Source organism: Populus alba, chromosome 6, assembly GCF_005239225.2.
Source record: "Populus alba chromosome 6, ASM523922v2, whole genome shotgun sequence".
Classification (NCBI taxonomy): Eukaryota; Viridiplantae; Streptophyta; class Magnoliopsida; order Malpighiales; family Salicaceae; genus Populus; species Populus alba.
In genome coordinates, this window is record NC_133289.1 from 22,559,413 (window position 1) to 22,577,469 (window position 18,057).

At 35.3% G+C, this 18,057-nt stretch overlaps 2 protein-coding genes across 5 annotated transcripts; one reads left to right on the forward strand and one right to left on the reverse strand.

The window, feature by feature from the left end:
• Positions 1-1,138: 1,138 nt before the first annotated feature.
• LOC118050302 (uncharacterized) lies at positions 1,139-6,006 on the forward strand. Of its 4 annotated transcripts, none has more exons than XM_035060618.2 (10): positions 1,139-1,284; positions 1,931-2,031; positions 2,127-2,241; positions 3,229-3,265; positions 3,424-3,493; positions 3,700-3,804; positions 4,584-4,734; positions 4,860-4,942; positions 5,359-5,452; positions 5,558-6,006. In XM_035060618.2, exons 2-10 carry the CDS (start codon positions 2,001-2,003, stop codon positions 5,643-5,645), a joined length of 774 nt encoding a protein of 257 aa, XP_034916509.1. In that variant the 5' UTR covers positions 1,139-1,284; positions 1,931-2,000; the 3' UTR covers positions 5,646-6,006. The 4 variants fall into 4 exon arrangements, with proteins under 4 accessions (XP_034916509.1, XP_034916510.1, XP_034916511.1 ...); XM_035060619.2 differs by lacking the exon at positions 1,139-1,284 and adding an exon at positions 1,291-1,450; XM_035060620.2 differs by lacking the exon at positions 1,139-1,284 and adding an exon at positions 1,294-1,438.
• A 618-nt stretch (positions 6,007-6,624) lies between these two features.
• Positions 6,625-12,714, reverse strand: LOC118050301 (CRC domain-containing protein TSO1). Its single transcript, XM_035060617.2, has 12 exons — positions 12,471-12,714; positions 11,371-11,525; positions 10,727-11,276; positions 10,547-10,597; positions 9,232-9,836; positions 9,044-9,115; positions 8,765-8,948; positions 8,588-8,686; positions 8,417-8,483; positions 7,916-8,081; positions 7,083-7,821; positions 6,625-6,990 (listed from the first exon to the last, which is right to left on the reverse strand). Exons 1-11 carry the CDS (start codon positions 12,561-12,563, stop codon positions 7,083-7,085), a joined length of 2,781 nt encoding a protein of 926 aa, XP_034916508.1. The 5' UTR covers positions 12,564-12,714; the 3' UTR covers positions 6,625-6,990.
• Between the last annotated feature and the right edge of the window lie 5,343 nt (positions 12,715-18,057).

An 18,057-nucleotide genomic window follows, 5' to 3' on the forward strand; every position in this document is an offset into this window, starting at 1 on the left:
AATTGTTTGTAATAAGCAATGTAATTATAATATTTATTAAAAATTCAATCAAAATATAACTTTTTTTTATAAATGAAAACTGATTAAAAAACACCCTTGATTTTACAAGAAAATATAGATTAGAATACATAAATTATTTACCGTACACAAATATCCATTATTTTTTTTATGACAGGGTTTAATTATTATTTTTATTTTAAGAGTTTTACATGGTTTTTTCAAGTCAATTTCATCTTCTTATCTTGGCTTTTTTTTTTTATTTTTTTTTTATTAGTTTGGATTAATTTATGCACATCTCAATTAATTTTATAAATTCTAAAATTAATAATTATATAAGTTTCCAACAACCATTATATTAGTAAATAGGACTCAAATTTGATATTATATATTAAAAAAATTATTAGTTTAAAATTCTTATTACTAGATGATCTATTAAATAATTACTTTATTTATTATTATTCTTACGTGTTCTTGGTGGGGCATGGTGTTGCCCTAATAAATCAATCCTTTGTGAGAAATACAGCTTTAACAAGTCGAAAAAACGGTGGCATTAAAACAAATTATTCACAATCATAAATAATTCAATCATGCAATCTTGATATTTTCCGATGGCTGTGGTTATCATGATTTTTTTGACACGAAATATCCTGTCTTTCATGATACATACATACATACAAGCATGCATGCATTGAAAAAATATAAGTATAATCTTAATAAATTAATAATCTCCATTAAATATTATTCTTGTTTAATTTGAGTTTAAACTTGACTTATTAATTAATAGATTTTAATAATCTAATTGATTTATATAAGTTTAATTGTATTATAAAAAAACTTGATTTGATCATAAATTATGTTAAAATTTAGATCCAATTAATCTAATCTTAAATTAGATGACTTGATGAAACCGATTAATTAATACCTTAATCAATATTTTGTGCATAAAATTGCTTATATGCTAAATTAATTAATATCTCTTACTAGCACCTTGATTTTAAACATAAAATCTTCATTTTGAGAAGCTTACTTCCTGATCTAGAGGATTATTGTCCAAAAAAATATTGTACTGGAATGGATGTGTAGATATGTTATAGGGGCAATTTGGTCATAGAAATAGTTGTTGCAAGAAAACCATAAGACCATTGATATTTTGGACGCATATGTGCTTTGGGGGTTCCACTGTCAATGTGAACAAAGCAAACAAAACAAAGGTTGTATGAGAGAAAGAGGAAAGTGAAATTCGAAAAAGGCCTTATGCTTTTAAGGGTTTTATTCCTAACACAGGTTGGTGCCATTGAAAAGCTTAAACCCCACATTTCCATATTCAATATTATTATTGTTTTTTCTTTTCTTCCTTTTTAATCCAGATCTTCATAGACAGACATGTAACAAGCAAGTTCACGGTGAAACTAAGTTGAAGTTTTCGACTTCAAGATTTGTATGCTAATGGGTATCCATTAAGCTCTTAAAAAAATGAAAAAGACGGGTTCTTTTTGTTTTCTTGAAATAATAAGGGAAATATTTGCTATTTGTGGTTATGTTTGTATATATTCCTGGGTAGCTATAGTTGAAGTACTTTAGTTGTCCACTGTCCACAAAGAATAGATTCTTGATGTCTTTGCATTGCTACCTTGAAGCCTTTGTGAGCTCATTTTCTGCATCTATGTGCTAATTTGATATGTGTGGATTCGTTGTTCATGAAAGGCTGCTGCTTTTTTATATATATATGTATATATTTCTTGTCACTTTCTTTTTCTTCTTTTCTGGGGTGCCTTTCACTTTCTGGTTGTTTCTTTGTGGAAGTTTTGAGGCAGTGTGTAACTGGTGCAAGTAAGAGGTGTTGATGTGGATTAGTGGGTTATATTCCATCTTCACCCTCTTATATGGTTATAAATAGAGGTGTGGTCAATTTTGATTTTATTCATTGCAGGAACTCAAGAGCTCAGCTTGAACATTCATAAAAAAATCCTGCTCAGTTTAAGTTTGTTTGGTGGAATATAATGAGCTACAATACCTCCGCTGAAGGATCTGGTTAGTCTTTGTTGCCATTCTTGTTTATGATTTGTGTGTGTGAGGGTCGTGTGGCCTTTAGGTATTTTTTGAACTCATCAATTTCAACATTTCAGGCAGTAGGAATACTACAAGAACATTTGAGTTTGGAAGGACCCATGTGGTGAGGCCTAAAGGAAAGCACCAGGCCACTATAGTTTGGCTGCATGGCCTTGGTGATAAGGGCTCAAGGTGATAATGCTAGCTTTATTCTGCGAACTGGTGCTTTTATCGCTGTTAATTTTTTCTTTCTCTTATTGGTTTCCATATGAAACTTTTTTAGCTGAAGAACTCACTTTTCATGCTGGTTTATTGATGCAATTGGAAGTTGATTGTTTCTTATCAGAAGCAACTTAGATAATTGTCTATTGTCTGAATTGGGGATTATTTGAATGTGCATGGAATGGCAGCTACCAGGATTAGGACCACCCGTTTTTTTCATAGCATCTATCAATATCACTAAGTGTGACCCTGCTTTATGAACAACACCTGGTGAAATTCTATTCTCTTTAGCTTGAGCATATGCCCTATATGAGAATGGACTTGTTTTCCTCCTACAAAGCCAGAGGGAGGGAGGGAGGGAGAGGGAGAGTTAGGGAATGTCAATATCTTGTCCTGTTCTGCTGGAGATTTTTGGCATTTGTTTAACTTCTTGAACTTTGTGTCCTTTTCCACAAGATTCTTATCATGATTGATTTGTTGGAGAGGGAAATTGTGCATGAATTGTTTAAACACGATTAGTTGTCCTTTTCTTCCATCTCCTCCATTGATCTAAGCTCAAAGCCATATGTGGATATGCCAAGGCTTATAGTAGGGGACCACTCCTGCACTAGCTTGTCTTTTCAACTGGCTGAGAAATTATATTACTAATGATATAATAATGTTAATCATTTAATTGTCCATTGTTTAGAATATGTTTAGGGAAAATCAAGTATGAGATTGATAATGTCATATAATATGATCTATACTATTACCATTATTGCTGAGGCCCGGTGCTCAACTTTGAGGGTGGTCCCCAGATGTTGGAACGTATTTCCCAAGTTATAATAAGATGCCTTCAAACTTATTGAAGAGCTGTAATGCCCCTTTGCAATTGGATTTTGATGTGTTGTCGGGGGAGTTTGGAGAGTACCTTATGGTGACTGAATGAATTTCTCCCTTTTGTGCTTTGTTTTGCAGCTGGTCCCAGCTCTTGGAAACCCTTCCTCTTCCAAATGTAAGTATAATTATTATTATAAGTTGCTACACAGCTTCTACTTGCACACATGCAACATGCATCACTGTATGCCTTAATTCTTCCATGTTCAGAAAAATATATTTTTAGCAGACGAAAATAACTTAATCATATGGTTCTGTTTGAATTTGATGTGGCAGATTAAATGGATATGCCCAACTGCTCCAACCAGGCCAGTAGCAATATTTGGTGGATTTCCATGCACTGCTTGTAAGAACTACTTTGTGGATTTCTTTTCGTCCAGTTCACAAAATTTAAATGGCTGCAAGCACTATTACTTGTCTTGAGCTAACCTTGCATGAAACTAACCTGCAACTGTTTTTATGTATCCTGTCAAAAGGAAAGTCTTCATTCATGTCTTTAGCTATAGTGCCAGTAGAGAAGATGGTCTGAATAGCTTATGTATCTCATTTCAGGGTCTGATGTTGGGGATATTTCGGAAGATGCCCCTGATGATTTGGAGGGGCTAGATGCTTCAGCAGCGCATGTTGCAAATCTTTTATCGACTGAGCCTGCTGATAGTAAGTAGCTTTTCAGTACCATTTAGCCACCTGTCCTGGACTTGAGGGCTATTCACGGTTGTAAACTTAGAGAGGCTTCAGTAGATCAAAATGGTATTAATGTATTTCTCCAATCCAAAGCTTGAACTAAAGGGTATACTTGAGTATGCTGCAAACTCTTCCACTGTTGCTCTCTACTTTGGCTGTCTACGTGTCCTAAGGAGAGCTAAGAAGCTTACCAATCTTTCTTACATTGACAGTCTCATTTCTATGAACTTTTTAAAACCCTAGTGATTTATTTATTTATTCATTTGTTTGCTGTTGTTTTTTTGGGGTGGGGGGGTTGTCTTTGATTTTGTTATCTGAGTGTGCTTTGAGATTTGAGCAAAGGACCTCACTGTTTTCCTTATATGATTATCGTGATATCTCAATCTGCAAATATTCTTATCACGCAATAAACTTCATCGTGCATCCATGAAGTTTTTGGTTTTGTTGGTCCTGTTTGCATGTGGATTTTCCATGCATCACCAGGAAAAGGCTGTCAGATGCATTTCGAAATGTGCTCCACTTATTTAGTTGTATTTCTAGTCAGATTTGATAAGGTATGGACACACTACTTCGACCGAGGCATGAGAAGTTGGCTAAATGGAAGCATGTTTTCTTAAATTGCTTGGAAATATGGATGTCCATATTGATATGCCTGTTTCTTCTTAATTGCACTTTTTTAAGCATGTCAATGTTGAATACCGCACCTTCAAGTAGCTCAGTAAGTAACCAGTGTTTTTATCATTGTTTTTCAGTCAAACTTGGTGTAGGTGGCTTCAGTATGGGAGCTGCAACTGCCCTCTACTCTGCCACATGCTGCATTTTAGGGCAATATGGGAATGGAAACCTGTACCCAGTCAACTTAAGTGCAATTGTTGGTCTAAGTGGCTGGCTTCCATGTTCAAGGTTTGGTTTCAGAGTTCTGACGTGTGAACAGACAAACACCTTAACCATGATTAGACACATGATAAAACATGAAATACAGTTGTTGGTTAAGCAATCTATTCAGAAAACTATTTCTTGTCTTGCAGGACCTTGAGGAACCGGATAGAAAGATCAGATGAAGCTGCAAGACGTGCAGCATCCTTGCCCATCTTGCTCTGCCATGGCTCAGGTATTGGCCTTCATCCCACAGGCCACGGTTTTGAATGCATTCATTTTCAATAAGGATATCTTCATTGAGAAGCAGATGGAAAGACAAGAACAAATTTTGCTATCTGCATTTCTAATAACTTTGGTAGAACATCATATTTGCATGTACTGTAAGAAAATGTGCTTGTTTCAGAAATGCGTATGACTTGCAAACGATTTGTAACAATAAGTCATAGTATACCATTTACATGAAGCTAAATTTTCTTATACTCTAAGAATACTTGAAATGGACACACAAGATAATATTGCATGCAGTTCCAAAGAAGTGAACTCGCTGTTCTCTAGGTTTTTTAACTGCTGATTGGTCCTTTATAGCATAATGGTGTCAGCCGTGTTTCCCGAGCTATAGTAAGTTCATGTCTAACTTTCTGGTCGCAGGTGATGATGTGGTTGCACATAAACATGGAGAGAAATCAGCTCAGGCATTAAGTTCAGCTGGATTCCGAAATCTTACATTTAGAAGCTATAATGGGTATATCTATCTCCCACTAGGCATTATAGCATACCCAAACTATATAAACATTTTGTTACTGGCACTACTAATAATAATAATAAAAAATGCTCTACTTCCATGCAGGCTTGGCCATTACACAATCCCTGAAGAGATGGATGAAGTTTGTAATTGGCTAACCACGAGGATAGGTCTCGACGGGCCACGGTCTTAAAAAGAACTGTCAAGGAGCAAGAGGGTAAACGGGGTTACAGAAGAATGTATAATGGATAGGAAAGGCATTCCAGAATATATGCATGGTGTGGGGTTTATGGTATAGCTCATGGTTTAATTCATTATTCCTCGATGTCATTTTCTTAAATAAACTCTTTTTGTCTGTTGATTTTCTTTTTTGTTTGGGCTTCCTATCATATTCTGATGGCTGGGGGACATGGATGATTCTTTCATGCTCTGAATCCAGGAAATTTTATGAGCTGTTTGACTGAGAATAATGTGTCTGTGAGGTTACCAGCATTAGATGGATTTCAGGTACAAAATAAGGGCTAGCTATGGGCTGGCTTCTCACCCTTTCCTGATGTATTGTTTCGATCATATCAAGAAAAGCATTTATAATGTCAAGCCCAGAGAAAGTTTCTTAATCAAATGTTCAATAAACGACTAACAATTCAAAACAATCTGACGAATAATGTTTTTCCAGTTTTCCTAAAGCCGTCTTTGAGCAAAGCATGGCTAAATACCAGCCCAAGCTCCTAAGGCCCATATATATATATATAATATATATATATATATATATATATATATATATCTCGGAATAGAGGCTCACTGTTAAGTTTTGGGTTTCAAAGGAAATCAGGAATTGACATCTTGACAACAACTGGCCCTGCATCAATCCCAGTGCATTGGGCTCTAGTAAATTGCCATGGCTAGCTTCATAGAGCACAGACTCACGAATCCAGCTTGCACGGACAGATAAAAACTCTGACAAGGCTATGCATGTATGCAACACTGCAAGTATGCAAGTTAATCGATCATCCAAAATCCGGTTTTTGTAGCAAAACCAAAGGCCAAGTTCAAAACTATTCTGCCGTCTATGATGCCGTGAAGATTTTTACCACGTAGAGGGCAGGAAGCAGTCAAATGACTTGATAAGATTGGACAATTGAAGATCATTGTGAACTCATGCGACTTAGGGCTAAGAGAATGGAAATTTTGTTTTTTCACTGATCAACGAGGACAACCTTTAGTACTATCCACCAACCATTAATGAAATCCAATCGACAATAGACACATCTAATTGCATAACAGAGAGATACGAATTGGAGATGGAAAAGGAGCGGAGACAAAAAAAAACTGCATATGATGATGCCTGGCCGCATCTCTAGCATGAGTCACGTATGGTCCGAACATGGAGTCACTCGAAATACCTACTTAAGCAAGATTGTGACAATCAAGTATCAATTGAGAACCATACGAGGTCCTTATCCGAACCTGGCTCAAAATCAAAACCTCAGACCACAGCTGCATATTTACTTTCCTGGAAGGAATTATATCCAACACCACTGCAATACAAAGGAGCACATTGGTCAATCAAGGATAAGAATATTTATCAATAACGTTTTTGCAAATGGCAAGAAACATGAATAAAACTCACCTAAAGCGGCAAATGTCTATATTTCTGGTATTTCTGTTGGGTGCAATCTTCGGAATCAAGACAAGGAGTGAGGGGCGGGAAGGAAGGCACAGATTTCAAAATGAACTTGCGCCCGCGCCCGCTTTTCAAGCCTGCTGAAGAGCTCGATTGGAACTCTCGAATGTGACTGTGAGGCGGAGAAACTCGCTTTTTATTAGGAGAGCTTGCTTTAACAGATGTGATAGGGGCAGAAGAATCCTTTAATATTTCTGGTGTGTCATCTTCCAGAATCTCATAAAGCCCACAATCAGAGTCCTGTGCTTGATTTTTTGTCTCACCTAGCCGAGTCATTGGGGTAATTGGTGAACTGTGCCAACGAAGAGAACTGCCAGATGAGAGACGAGCACTTCCAGGATACACCTGAGGCTGTGAAACATTTGCCTTGTCCTGCGTTTTAGATGAAGCCGAAGAAGCCATCATGATTGAGGAAGGATTTGGCAGTGGAGTATGATCAGAGAAATCGGCAAGTTCATCAAATTGTGGTGAGAATTGGCCCGTTGTTTCAGTAATATTATAATTTTCCTGACCGTGGGAAGCTATGTCCAGGCTTTTACTTGTTTTCGGAAGCATGTCGTTGCCGTGTGAATTGCTTGGAGAACTTACGGATTTTGCATAAGATGGCAGCATAGAAAAATCAGACTCGGACGATAATACATACCTACCAGGAAGGAGTCGGGATTGTGGTGCATCCTTGTCATGGCTAAGAAAAAAGGAACAGTTAGCTATTAGAACAACCTGGACTGAAAGATTCTAACCTCTCCAGAACAAATGCATCTTCATCAAAGAAATAGTACCTTATGTACTCAAATGATGGTGTTGGTGGTGTGAGGCTGCGCAGATCATATAGCTCAGCATGTAAAAATTTATTGTTTGAAACCATTTTCAATTTCTCATCAGCCATGCCTTCTAAACTTTCTTCATTAGTTCTGTTGCTTACTATTTCTTGAGTCATAGCATATTCTGTAAATATATAAACAAAAATCAGTCATCATTCCACCAGTAGAATAGTGATTTTCACTTCTATTTTTGGTGCATCCAAACATTCAGTGACGCAAAATATTTTTAGCCAAAATAACAAAAGAATTTGTATAACTTTCCAGATGTTATGTTGTCATTAGATTTAATCCCCTATAAAGCTGGGAGGAGAATCTACAAAGGCTGAGACTTGAATTTTCAACTATTTTTTTAATTCAAACCACAAATACTCCAAATTGGGAAAAATCCAATCATAATTTATGATAAACGATGGCAGCTAAAGAAATAAGGCAAAATTTAATTTCTGCATAATTCCTCACCTTCTTTCCTACCGTGGATATTTCTGCACCCTTCACATCGACAAGCATTGGAGCATCCGACATTAGCCTTTCGAAGTTTAAACATGAAAAGATAGAAAAGTTAGAAATATTGAGAAATGGATAATTGTGACAAAGGTGATGACAAATTCAGATGTTGACAAAATACTGCACCTGATAGCATTCACAATACTTTTTCACACACATTGACCTTTTGCAATTGCATCCTGTCTTATGCCTCCCTGAGTACGGTGTAAACAGGTCTCCATCTTCCTGTGAAAATGCAAACATGATCACAAAATTCCCAGTCAAAGAGAAATTGCTAAAAAACCAAAAAAGATGGTGTGGTACCACATCGATTGCTTGAAACTCAGTCACATGCTGTACAATCTTCGGAGCGAAAGCAAGTGGATTACGTGATTCAATTTGTTGTCGTGTTTCAAGAACAGTATCTTCATATTCAGGCCTGTTAAAGCACCCCTGGCAAGCACAAATTGCAGCACAGTAGATTCCGGCTGCAAAACAATCACAGTATCTGGCCAAATAGGAGGAGAAAGTTACAAAGAAATAATAATTTAAATAAATTACACGTGAATATGATGACTACCAAGAAAACTTGAAATCACTCACAGTTTCAAACATTTAGTCTTCCTACAGTTGCAACGTTTGCAACCATCACCATCAGTGCTTGATGCTTTCTTCCTGGAGATCATAAGAAGTTCAGTGGTGCAACTTAGTTTGGAGAGCAAACTACACGCGCACGCATAGAGAGAGAGAGGGAACAAAAGTTGATGATGAAACTTATCACATAAACATGCCTTTTCTTCTTGGGGCTTGATGGGCTGAACTCCTCAAAATTGCCAGCGTGCTCTGAACTAAATCTCCTCTTATTGTGTGGGGTTACCTGATGTTCTGGTGGCTGCAAGTTATTGAAAGATTCCATGTTGTGAAAAGACTCAGAAGTGGTAGAGCTTGTAGCAAGTGAAGCCTTAGTTTGGAGCACCCTATCTCCCGCAGTTAATGAGACTCTCTCAACTAAATTTGATAGTTTGGAGCAACTAATTTTGTTCTCCACTAAATGGTGGCTCATGATAGGTCCTGATGCACCGCTTCCCATTGGCAAAGTGTTGACAATGCTATTGAGATGCAAGCCAATACCTGAAGGCTTGGAAACAGCTACGGGAGACTTTCCACTTATATTAGCGGAAAACATAGCAGTCATAGTTTGCTCCTTGTGGGAAGAGATAGTTAGCTCCACCTGAGATGAATCCAAAATCTCCAATTCTGTACTGGAAGCAGGTGATATTGAACCAAATAAATTGATTGCTGGATTTGGAGAATAGGTACCATCCTTTGTAGTTTCCTGTTGAGCTTGTTCAAACTGAAGGCAGCGTCTACTCATGCCACGTTGGAGCTGACTGACCTACATTTTCAATTGCAATTACACTACTCAAGAAAGAAAATCCTACTAAATTTTGATTACAAAAGAAATAATGAGGGCTACTAGTTTCATGATGATATGTGAAAGTGCGCAAATGATTTGCATTTAAAGTGGCATGACCCAAATTACATAAACCATGAGAGTGCGCATAGGGAGCATGTTTTTATCATGCAAGAATAGATTAAGATATCCGTAGAAAAGCCATCATATGGACTCGCATGAGGAGAAGAATAGCACAGCAAATCCAAAACCTTGAATGGGATAGATTATCGGTAGAAAAGTTTTTCTTCCATGTACACTTCAAAAACACAAGAAGAATCACCACAATTTTCCCTTATCAGCCTTTTCTAGCATGCCCATCCACAGTTATCACTTCTCAAATGTTAGACATTGGCAAGCTCCATGAATTTAACTTTATTCCTATTAAACAGGAGAGGCCCATTGGACTAGAACACGATTCATCAGAACTTCGTAATTAGGAAAGCGTGCAGTTCCAAAAATCATGATTAGGAAGCACAACCAAAATAAAGACCGCTACTGATAACAATTTTTCATTTTAATTCTTAGTGGCTATGAATTTAACTGGCCAATGAATAAAAATAAAATCTCATTTGAAATCTGCATAGTCTATCAGCCTCTCTGCTCTTTGGAAATAAACTTGGAAGATGAATTTAAGATAAAACTTTTTATACCTCTGAACCATTATATGCTATGAGTTGAATAGGTTCATGTGGATGAGCAACCTGAAAAGAAAGTAGTTTTGTGAAAAAGTAAACCTTAAAAAATTACAAGGCGAACATTCTCGTCTTTTCACAACAGGGTTCACACGTTCTATTCCAAGTTTCACAAAAGAAAATAAACGCTGTTATTACCTGAGCCCCTGAAGTGTAGCATTGTTGCCTAGAAGCATGGTCTACAAGCAAGTCAGACCCAAAATTTGGGCAAACATGAGATGGTTGTTTGGCAAGGCTTCCCTCCTCTTTAATCTTTTCCATCTTATTTTCAGATGTTGGCTGCTCCTTAGGATCCTCTCCATCTTGTTCAGGCCTGGCCTGAGACACCTCCCCTTTCGTCCCCTTATCATTTATGTCATCAGATTCTACTATTTTGAAGTTGGTTAAATTACTTTCTGGTGACTGAAGTGCATCATCAGATTTTTTCACGTTTGGGTTTACCAAATTAACAGAGTCTGCACAATCTGCATCCACAGGATCAGATAAGTACTCATCAACACAGCCTGAGGAGCTGCCAGGTTGGTCTTGTTCAGAGTTATTGACATTGTCGCTTGTTTGGGCATCAACAATCAGACTGCTAGTCAAACAGATGCCAGATTTCACCATATCCTCCGGACTATCAACAGATTTCTTGCTTCCATCATCAATCTTAGATGTTTCTGCCCCAGATATCTGAGGATATTGAAACCTGGGAAAGCAAAAAACTAGTCACGTAAACAGTCTTCAAACCTTAATTCAAGCCCTTTAAAACTGTAAGAACAGTGAAATCTAGAATCTCAAACCTTCGCAAGAGATTTATTTGACGGTCTGATGCTGTATGTGGTGACTTGAAGACAAGTGGAGGAGAACTGATTCCTAGGAGTCCATGTGCTACACGTGCAGTGTTGACAGGCTTAATAGGCGATAGATTGCTTATGTAATTAGAAAACGGGGATTCCTGGAAATAGAGGAAGCAAAGTACTCAGGATATCCACAAATTTCCCTTTTTCCAATTGGGAACATCCATGATTCTTGATAACATGCAAAAGAAACTTACTGGAGAACCCTCCATTTTCATAACGCAACAGCGCATCTAACGATATTAAAGCAAAAATAAAACTAACAGATACCAATCACTCACCCACGAGTTGAAGGGTATAGTTATTAGAATAGAACAGGAGAAAATCAAAATCTTACACTTTCCACCACTTGTGGTTCCAAAGGGAATGTCAACTCATTTACACACCACACAGCAAAAACAATACGAGTAATACTAATAATTACAGCCTTCGGATGTATTTTCTCTTTGACTGGTTTCTATTAACACCTGATACATTAAGGAACCATAATCTCTAGACAGGTTACATACATCCCCATATGCTTGAACAATACTAAATGCCTTAGCTCAGACAGAAAAGCACATAATTCAATACATTACTCCATCCTTAAAGCCAATAACCCACCAATGGGACTTCAAACCCTACTACAACAACACAAAATCCTCACCACAAAGTTTACAGTTCAGATTAACTAAATATCTTCAACTGAGATCATGGATTACTCGATTGGAATCATTTTTTCCAAGCTAACCACGTATCTTCACCAGCAGGAAAAAGAAACACCCTTAAAAATCATTAAAAACAACGAAGCAACAGATTGTTAAAAAAATAAACAAAAGCAGCCCTAATTTTAAGCCCTTTCACGAAATTGAACTAAAATAAATCACAACCAGATCCTTAAGAAACACACAAACGCAATTAAACCAAACAAAATTCCTACAAAAAATTAAAAAAAAAAAAAAAACCCTAAGATGGTCACCCTGTATTGTAAGAAACCAGCAAGCATAAACACAATTCGGCAAAAAACTCAAAAATGGAGTGAATTAATTAAGAAATGAAGTTACTTGAACTGGGGGAGAATCTGATAAACTGACGGTGGTGGCAGTGGCGGAAATGGTGGTTGTTGTGGTGGTAGTGGTGGTTTTAGGAGAATCCATGAAATGAAACCCTAAATTTGATAACCCTGGAAATCAACTGCTGCATTTTAGTTTTTTTTTTTTTTTAATCTGCTCCTTTCAGGGTGAAACTAAGAGTAGAAAAAAAATTGTATTTACTTTTTTCCTATTTTTAATTTTGATGTTATTTTGGGGGGGAAGTAAAGATAAAAAGAAAAATATAAAAGAGACGTAGGCTATTGACGCGGCTTTTTAAAAACAGAGCGGGAAGTTTTTTCACATGCCTTTTTGGGCCTCACTTGTTTTGGGCTTGTTCTTAACGGGCTCCATTTGTATTATACTGAAAAGGCAATAAAGCCCGATTTGATAAGTAGAGGACCGTCTCCTTCTCTCAGGTACTTGGAGTTACGGCGGTTTGGAAAGTCGGTGGCAGTTTTCCACAGTTTCTTATGTGGGGGGAGAAATAGTCGGAAGAAAGGGACACGTGTCTTAAATTGTGCCGGAACTTATTGATAGTTTTATATTGTAATTTTCACTCTATTTTTTTTACATGCAGGCTTGGGAAGCATGCAATGTATTGCAGGCAATGCAAGTTAAGTGGGTAAGTAGAACCATCGTGCGTAGTCCGCATGTTAACAAACTTTTGTATGTTTTTTTGAGTTTGTTAATGATTGAATTTGATTCTTGTAATAACTTTTTTATATTACTACATATTTTTTTATTTTTTATTTGTGTGTTCTAATCATTTCATAAAATGAGAGAGTGTGGTATAACCTCTTGATCAGAAAAAACATTTAGTTTCTGGATAGATATTAATGAATTGATAAGAAAAAACTAAGTTTTATTGGAGGTTAGATTGACAAATAAAGGTTAGACCATACAAAAAATTTTCTTAAAAAACAAATATTTATCCATGAATCCCAAACTTTTTAATGGATCGATAAGAAAAAACTAAGTTTTATTGGAGGTTAGACTGACAAATAAAGGTTAGACCATACAAAATATTTTCTTAAAAAAACAAATATTTAACCATGAATCCCAAACTTTTTAAAATTAAAAAAAAAAACTACAAGATAAAGTTTTATATTTAAATTCCATAGTTGTTAGCTTGACGATTGATTATTGTTAAACTTGACATGGTTTAACATATTAACTTAGAAAACATGTGGTTTAAAGTTTAACTTAACATGAGTTTTAAGTTAAAAATAAATTTTAATATTAATTTTATAAAATCCATTTAATTTATTGATCTAGCTAATCCAGTCAAAATTTACTGAGTCCACACTAGAAAAAATTAGCCAAAAAAAAATTAAAAAGATATAATAATATATTCGAGTTGATTGTAATCGATAAAGTAACTTGATAACTCTAACGACTTCCGATTCCAATTTTATAGGTTAAATCTTTTATCAAGTATGATAAACTGCGTGGTGTTGGAGCTCGGCAAACATCGCCAACTAGGCAATTTTTTACTCAGATCTTGTTTTTTTTATCACAATCAAGTCACTACCCTAGAAAACCTCAACCAACTTCAACCTCTGAGGATTCGTAGCTTGAAGATCGGTCTTCTCAAGATGAATTAGAAGACACCGATGTTTGATGGAATCTTCAACTCAACTGAGTTATATAATCTGATGCGAACGCGAAGACGAAGTACAGGAGACAAGGGGATCAAAAACACATCATTAGACTGGGCTTTGCCTTCATATAGTGGGCCCAGTTGCACACTAAAAGTGGTGTTCTTCAGGTTTCAATCTTTTTGCCCACCAAAGCCCAGAGGCCCTTATCATTGCTTCAATCTCTAGCAGGCCGTAGATGGATCCTAGTTCCTGGAAGCTATAAACTCCAATCACCACTAACACAGATCTAATTAAAAGATTTTTCTGGCTATTATTTTTTTAATCAAATTGCAGATTAATCAAAATTAAAGTTTTTTTTTATAGATGATTTAAAAACACATTTCCTTATCGACACAATACATTTAAAGATTTAATAAAATCCATCAGACGAGGGTTTAAACTAAAAAAATATTAAAAAAAAGAGCATATGAATAAAATTTGATTCAGAATTGAAAAGGATAAAAATACATGCAATAGAAAAAGAACAAGCATCCGGTTGGACTGCAAGTTGATCAAAGACTAAAATTAGACTCAATTAAAAAAAATAGAAAAAAAAAAAAAATTGATTTTAATGTATATATTTTCAAGTACAAATTTATTTTGAAAAGCAGCCTCATATTTTTCAAATACCCGAGGAAGTTATATACTAAATGTATTTAATTAAATTGCACAACTAAAACCTAGTATATGATTCTTAATTAAAATACCATGTAAAGTTTTCCCATTTCTTAACCTTTAACCATATAAGCACCTGAGGAATTAATTTGAAATTGATTCCTATCTCTGATTAATTTGCTTTGCTAATGCAAGTTGTTGGATAGAAATTACCGAACACAATTGCTCACAAGTGAGAGGAGGGTTGTGCCCTAAGGAAGATTAAGCTCAAAGGGTTGATTTTGGGGAGTCTGAACTCTGTAGAAGCACAAGGAAAAGATATTGGAGGAACAAAAAGCAGAAGAGAAGAGAAGACTTTTATCATTGTTGATGATATCACGTTCATCTCTACCGCCTCACGTGCATGCAGATCCTAACACGCATCACGTAGAACATTTTTACTTTTAAATAATTTCCATGGTTTAATTAAGACTAATTTTCCTTTATATTGAAAGTAATCATGTATTTATGATAATATAGAAATTTCATTTACTACTCACCCAACATTTCAGACATGCTAAAGATTGCTAGCCCGTTTAAATAAATTTCTTGAATCAAAACACACAAATATATTTCATAAAGAGAAATCTTCACACCCACATTGCTAAAAATCAAATATGATTCCCTTATACTATTATAAAAATCAAAATCAAATACTTGATTCATGGAGGGACCAAAAAGAAAAGAAAAAAAGAAAAAAAGAAAAAAGAAAAAAAGAAAAAGAAAAGAAAAGAAAAAATGAAAATACATTGGTTAATTTAGCGAATGATTTAATGCACCTTGGTTAAATTAAGAGGATATATAGTTATCTTTTCTAGTATTTGAATCTGAAATTTTCTAATAAAAATTTCAAATTTCATATAAATAATTGGGTGCGGCCATTTGAAAAACTATGTTCATCTAAATATATGTTTGACATTTTAATATATAATTTTTGTAATTGTGGTTTGAAAAGGTTAATTGAATAACAATTAAAAAACTATAAAGGCATTTTAATCAAGATTTCAAAGAAAAATCATATAAAATTATAATATATATTAATTAATTTAAAATTTACAATTAAGACAGACACAAACGACACCAAACCACGTTGTACCACGAGAACAAAACCGAACCAAAGTTTATGCATAACTTACTTTTTCCACAACCAAAAAATACAAGGGTCACATGTACGTACGTCGAGAGAGAAAAAGGAAATGCATTGATGATGCTAATGCATGGAATTACAGGAAAAAGTGTATATAAATTCTTGTGTCAGTATGGAAGCTGGCATCTTGTAATTGGAGAGATTAAAAAGAGAAAGTAGAATTAGAAAGAAGAGTAAGAACATGTATACGTTGGGGAGCAATAGAGGGAGGGCTTGGTCATGGTCATGCATGGAAGCATTTCCCAAAGAGAATCGAATCCCCCCTTGCTTTTTTGCTGCTTTTTTCACAGTTTTTGCCACAGCCTTCTTTAACATTCCCCAAGAAAATGGTGTGTGTGTGTGTGTGTGTGTGTGTGTGTGTTGCCTTGCATGGTATTAATTGGATTTAATTTATCAGTAATTGTTTTTCTTCTCTCTTCTTAAAAGGGAGGAGAAAGAAAGGGAATTAATGTGCATTAGAGAATATATACAACTCAAGAGAGGATTGGGAATAATATTAAGTATGAGAGGCTATAGCGAAGGAAAATGACATTGAAAAAGCCATTGCAGTAGTGAAGATGAAGAAAAAGAAAAAGAAAAGATGGTCAAAATCTGAAACCTCGAAGACTTCTCTTCCATCATCGACTATCTTTATCGAAACTCTCTACCATTTAATTTCTTTTTCTTTAATTTCAATTAATTAATCACTAATTCTCCCCTTCGAACCTTCCTATCAATTACTGTACAGATAACAGCTATAGCCCTATTGCTCTGTTTTTTCTCCCCGAGCAATGTGAGGGTACCAGGACGTTCCTTGAAGTTTACAACTTACAACTAGCCATGCAACTTTTACTTTTGCTTCAACTATATATTTTTAAATATCGATCAAGCTTGCAAGCTGGCCTAATTGGCAGATAATTTTTTTCCGAGTAGATATTACAAATTTCAATTCTAAGACTAGATTGTGAGAACACACGTGTCCGTGCACACGTATATATGTTATGATGATTGATTTAGGTTGCATTCTATTAATATTTCAAATGGGTGTTTAGTTTAAAAAATAAAAACAATGATATAAATAAATATATCTATGAGATAATTTTAGCTTTGAATTTTAGTATTTTTAAAATAAAAATGCAAGAAAACATGTTTTCTTCATCTTCATTGTTTATATCTTTTTAATCTTAAGAAAGTGACTAAACACAGCTTTACTTTCATGGAGATGAACTGTTCGAGAATGCCTAATTAATACAACTAATTAATATCAAATAGAACATACATACTAACATATTGTAAGACGGCATGATTAGCTAGCCATCTCATTCTAGACATAATTAAGTAAAATTCGATCATATACGTACAATTAGGAAAATTGACTTCAAATGACTATTAGCTAGCTAATTATACTTAGCAGGAATAATCATAATTAATTTCAATTGGTATTGCTTGGTGATTTAATGTTGTTTCCTGTAATAATCACTGTTGTGAGAATCAATCAAAGCTTTCATTTCATTCATTCATTCATTCATACATACATATACACATACATACATACATACATCCACAATTCAGAAATTGAAAGTGAAGGAAGAAATTGGGGTTTTGTGTTAGAACCCTTTTGACTTACCTTCCACAATTAAGTCCCAAGAAGTACAAAATATATAAAAGGAATATTCAAAATTGAAAAGGAAGCACCATTTTTCCTATATAGTGACTGCTGGCAAGTATATTATTGAAACGAGACATGACCTCTTAGATTGTTATTCTAAAATAAGATCATAAGAAGTGGGGTCTTCTCTCCAATGTTTTTACACACACACACACACACACACACACACGTAGAATATTCAATTTGTCTGGTAATAAGTTGTCAATTTTGTTCCTCCTTATCCAATCCTGACCCACAAACTCAGGCCAATATTCCCCGATCCCTCTACTTGCCTCCATTCTATTTGTAAGAAAACAAGTAGCTAGAGAGCCCTAAAATGCCATAGTCAAGGTTTTAATTTCCTCTGGTTCATTGTATACAGGAATAAAAAGATTTTGGTAGGGCTATGTTGTCCTGACTGGTTACAATACATACTTTAAGTGGGGACATGCACAGGGGCAGATGCAGTTCTAGAGAGTAGAGAGTATC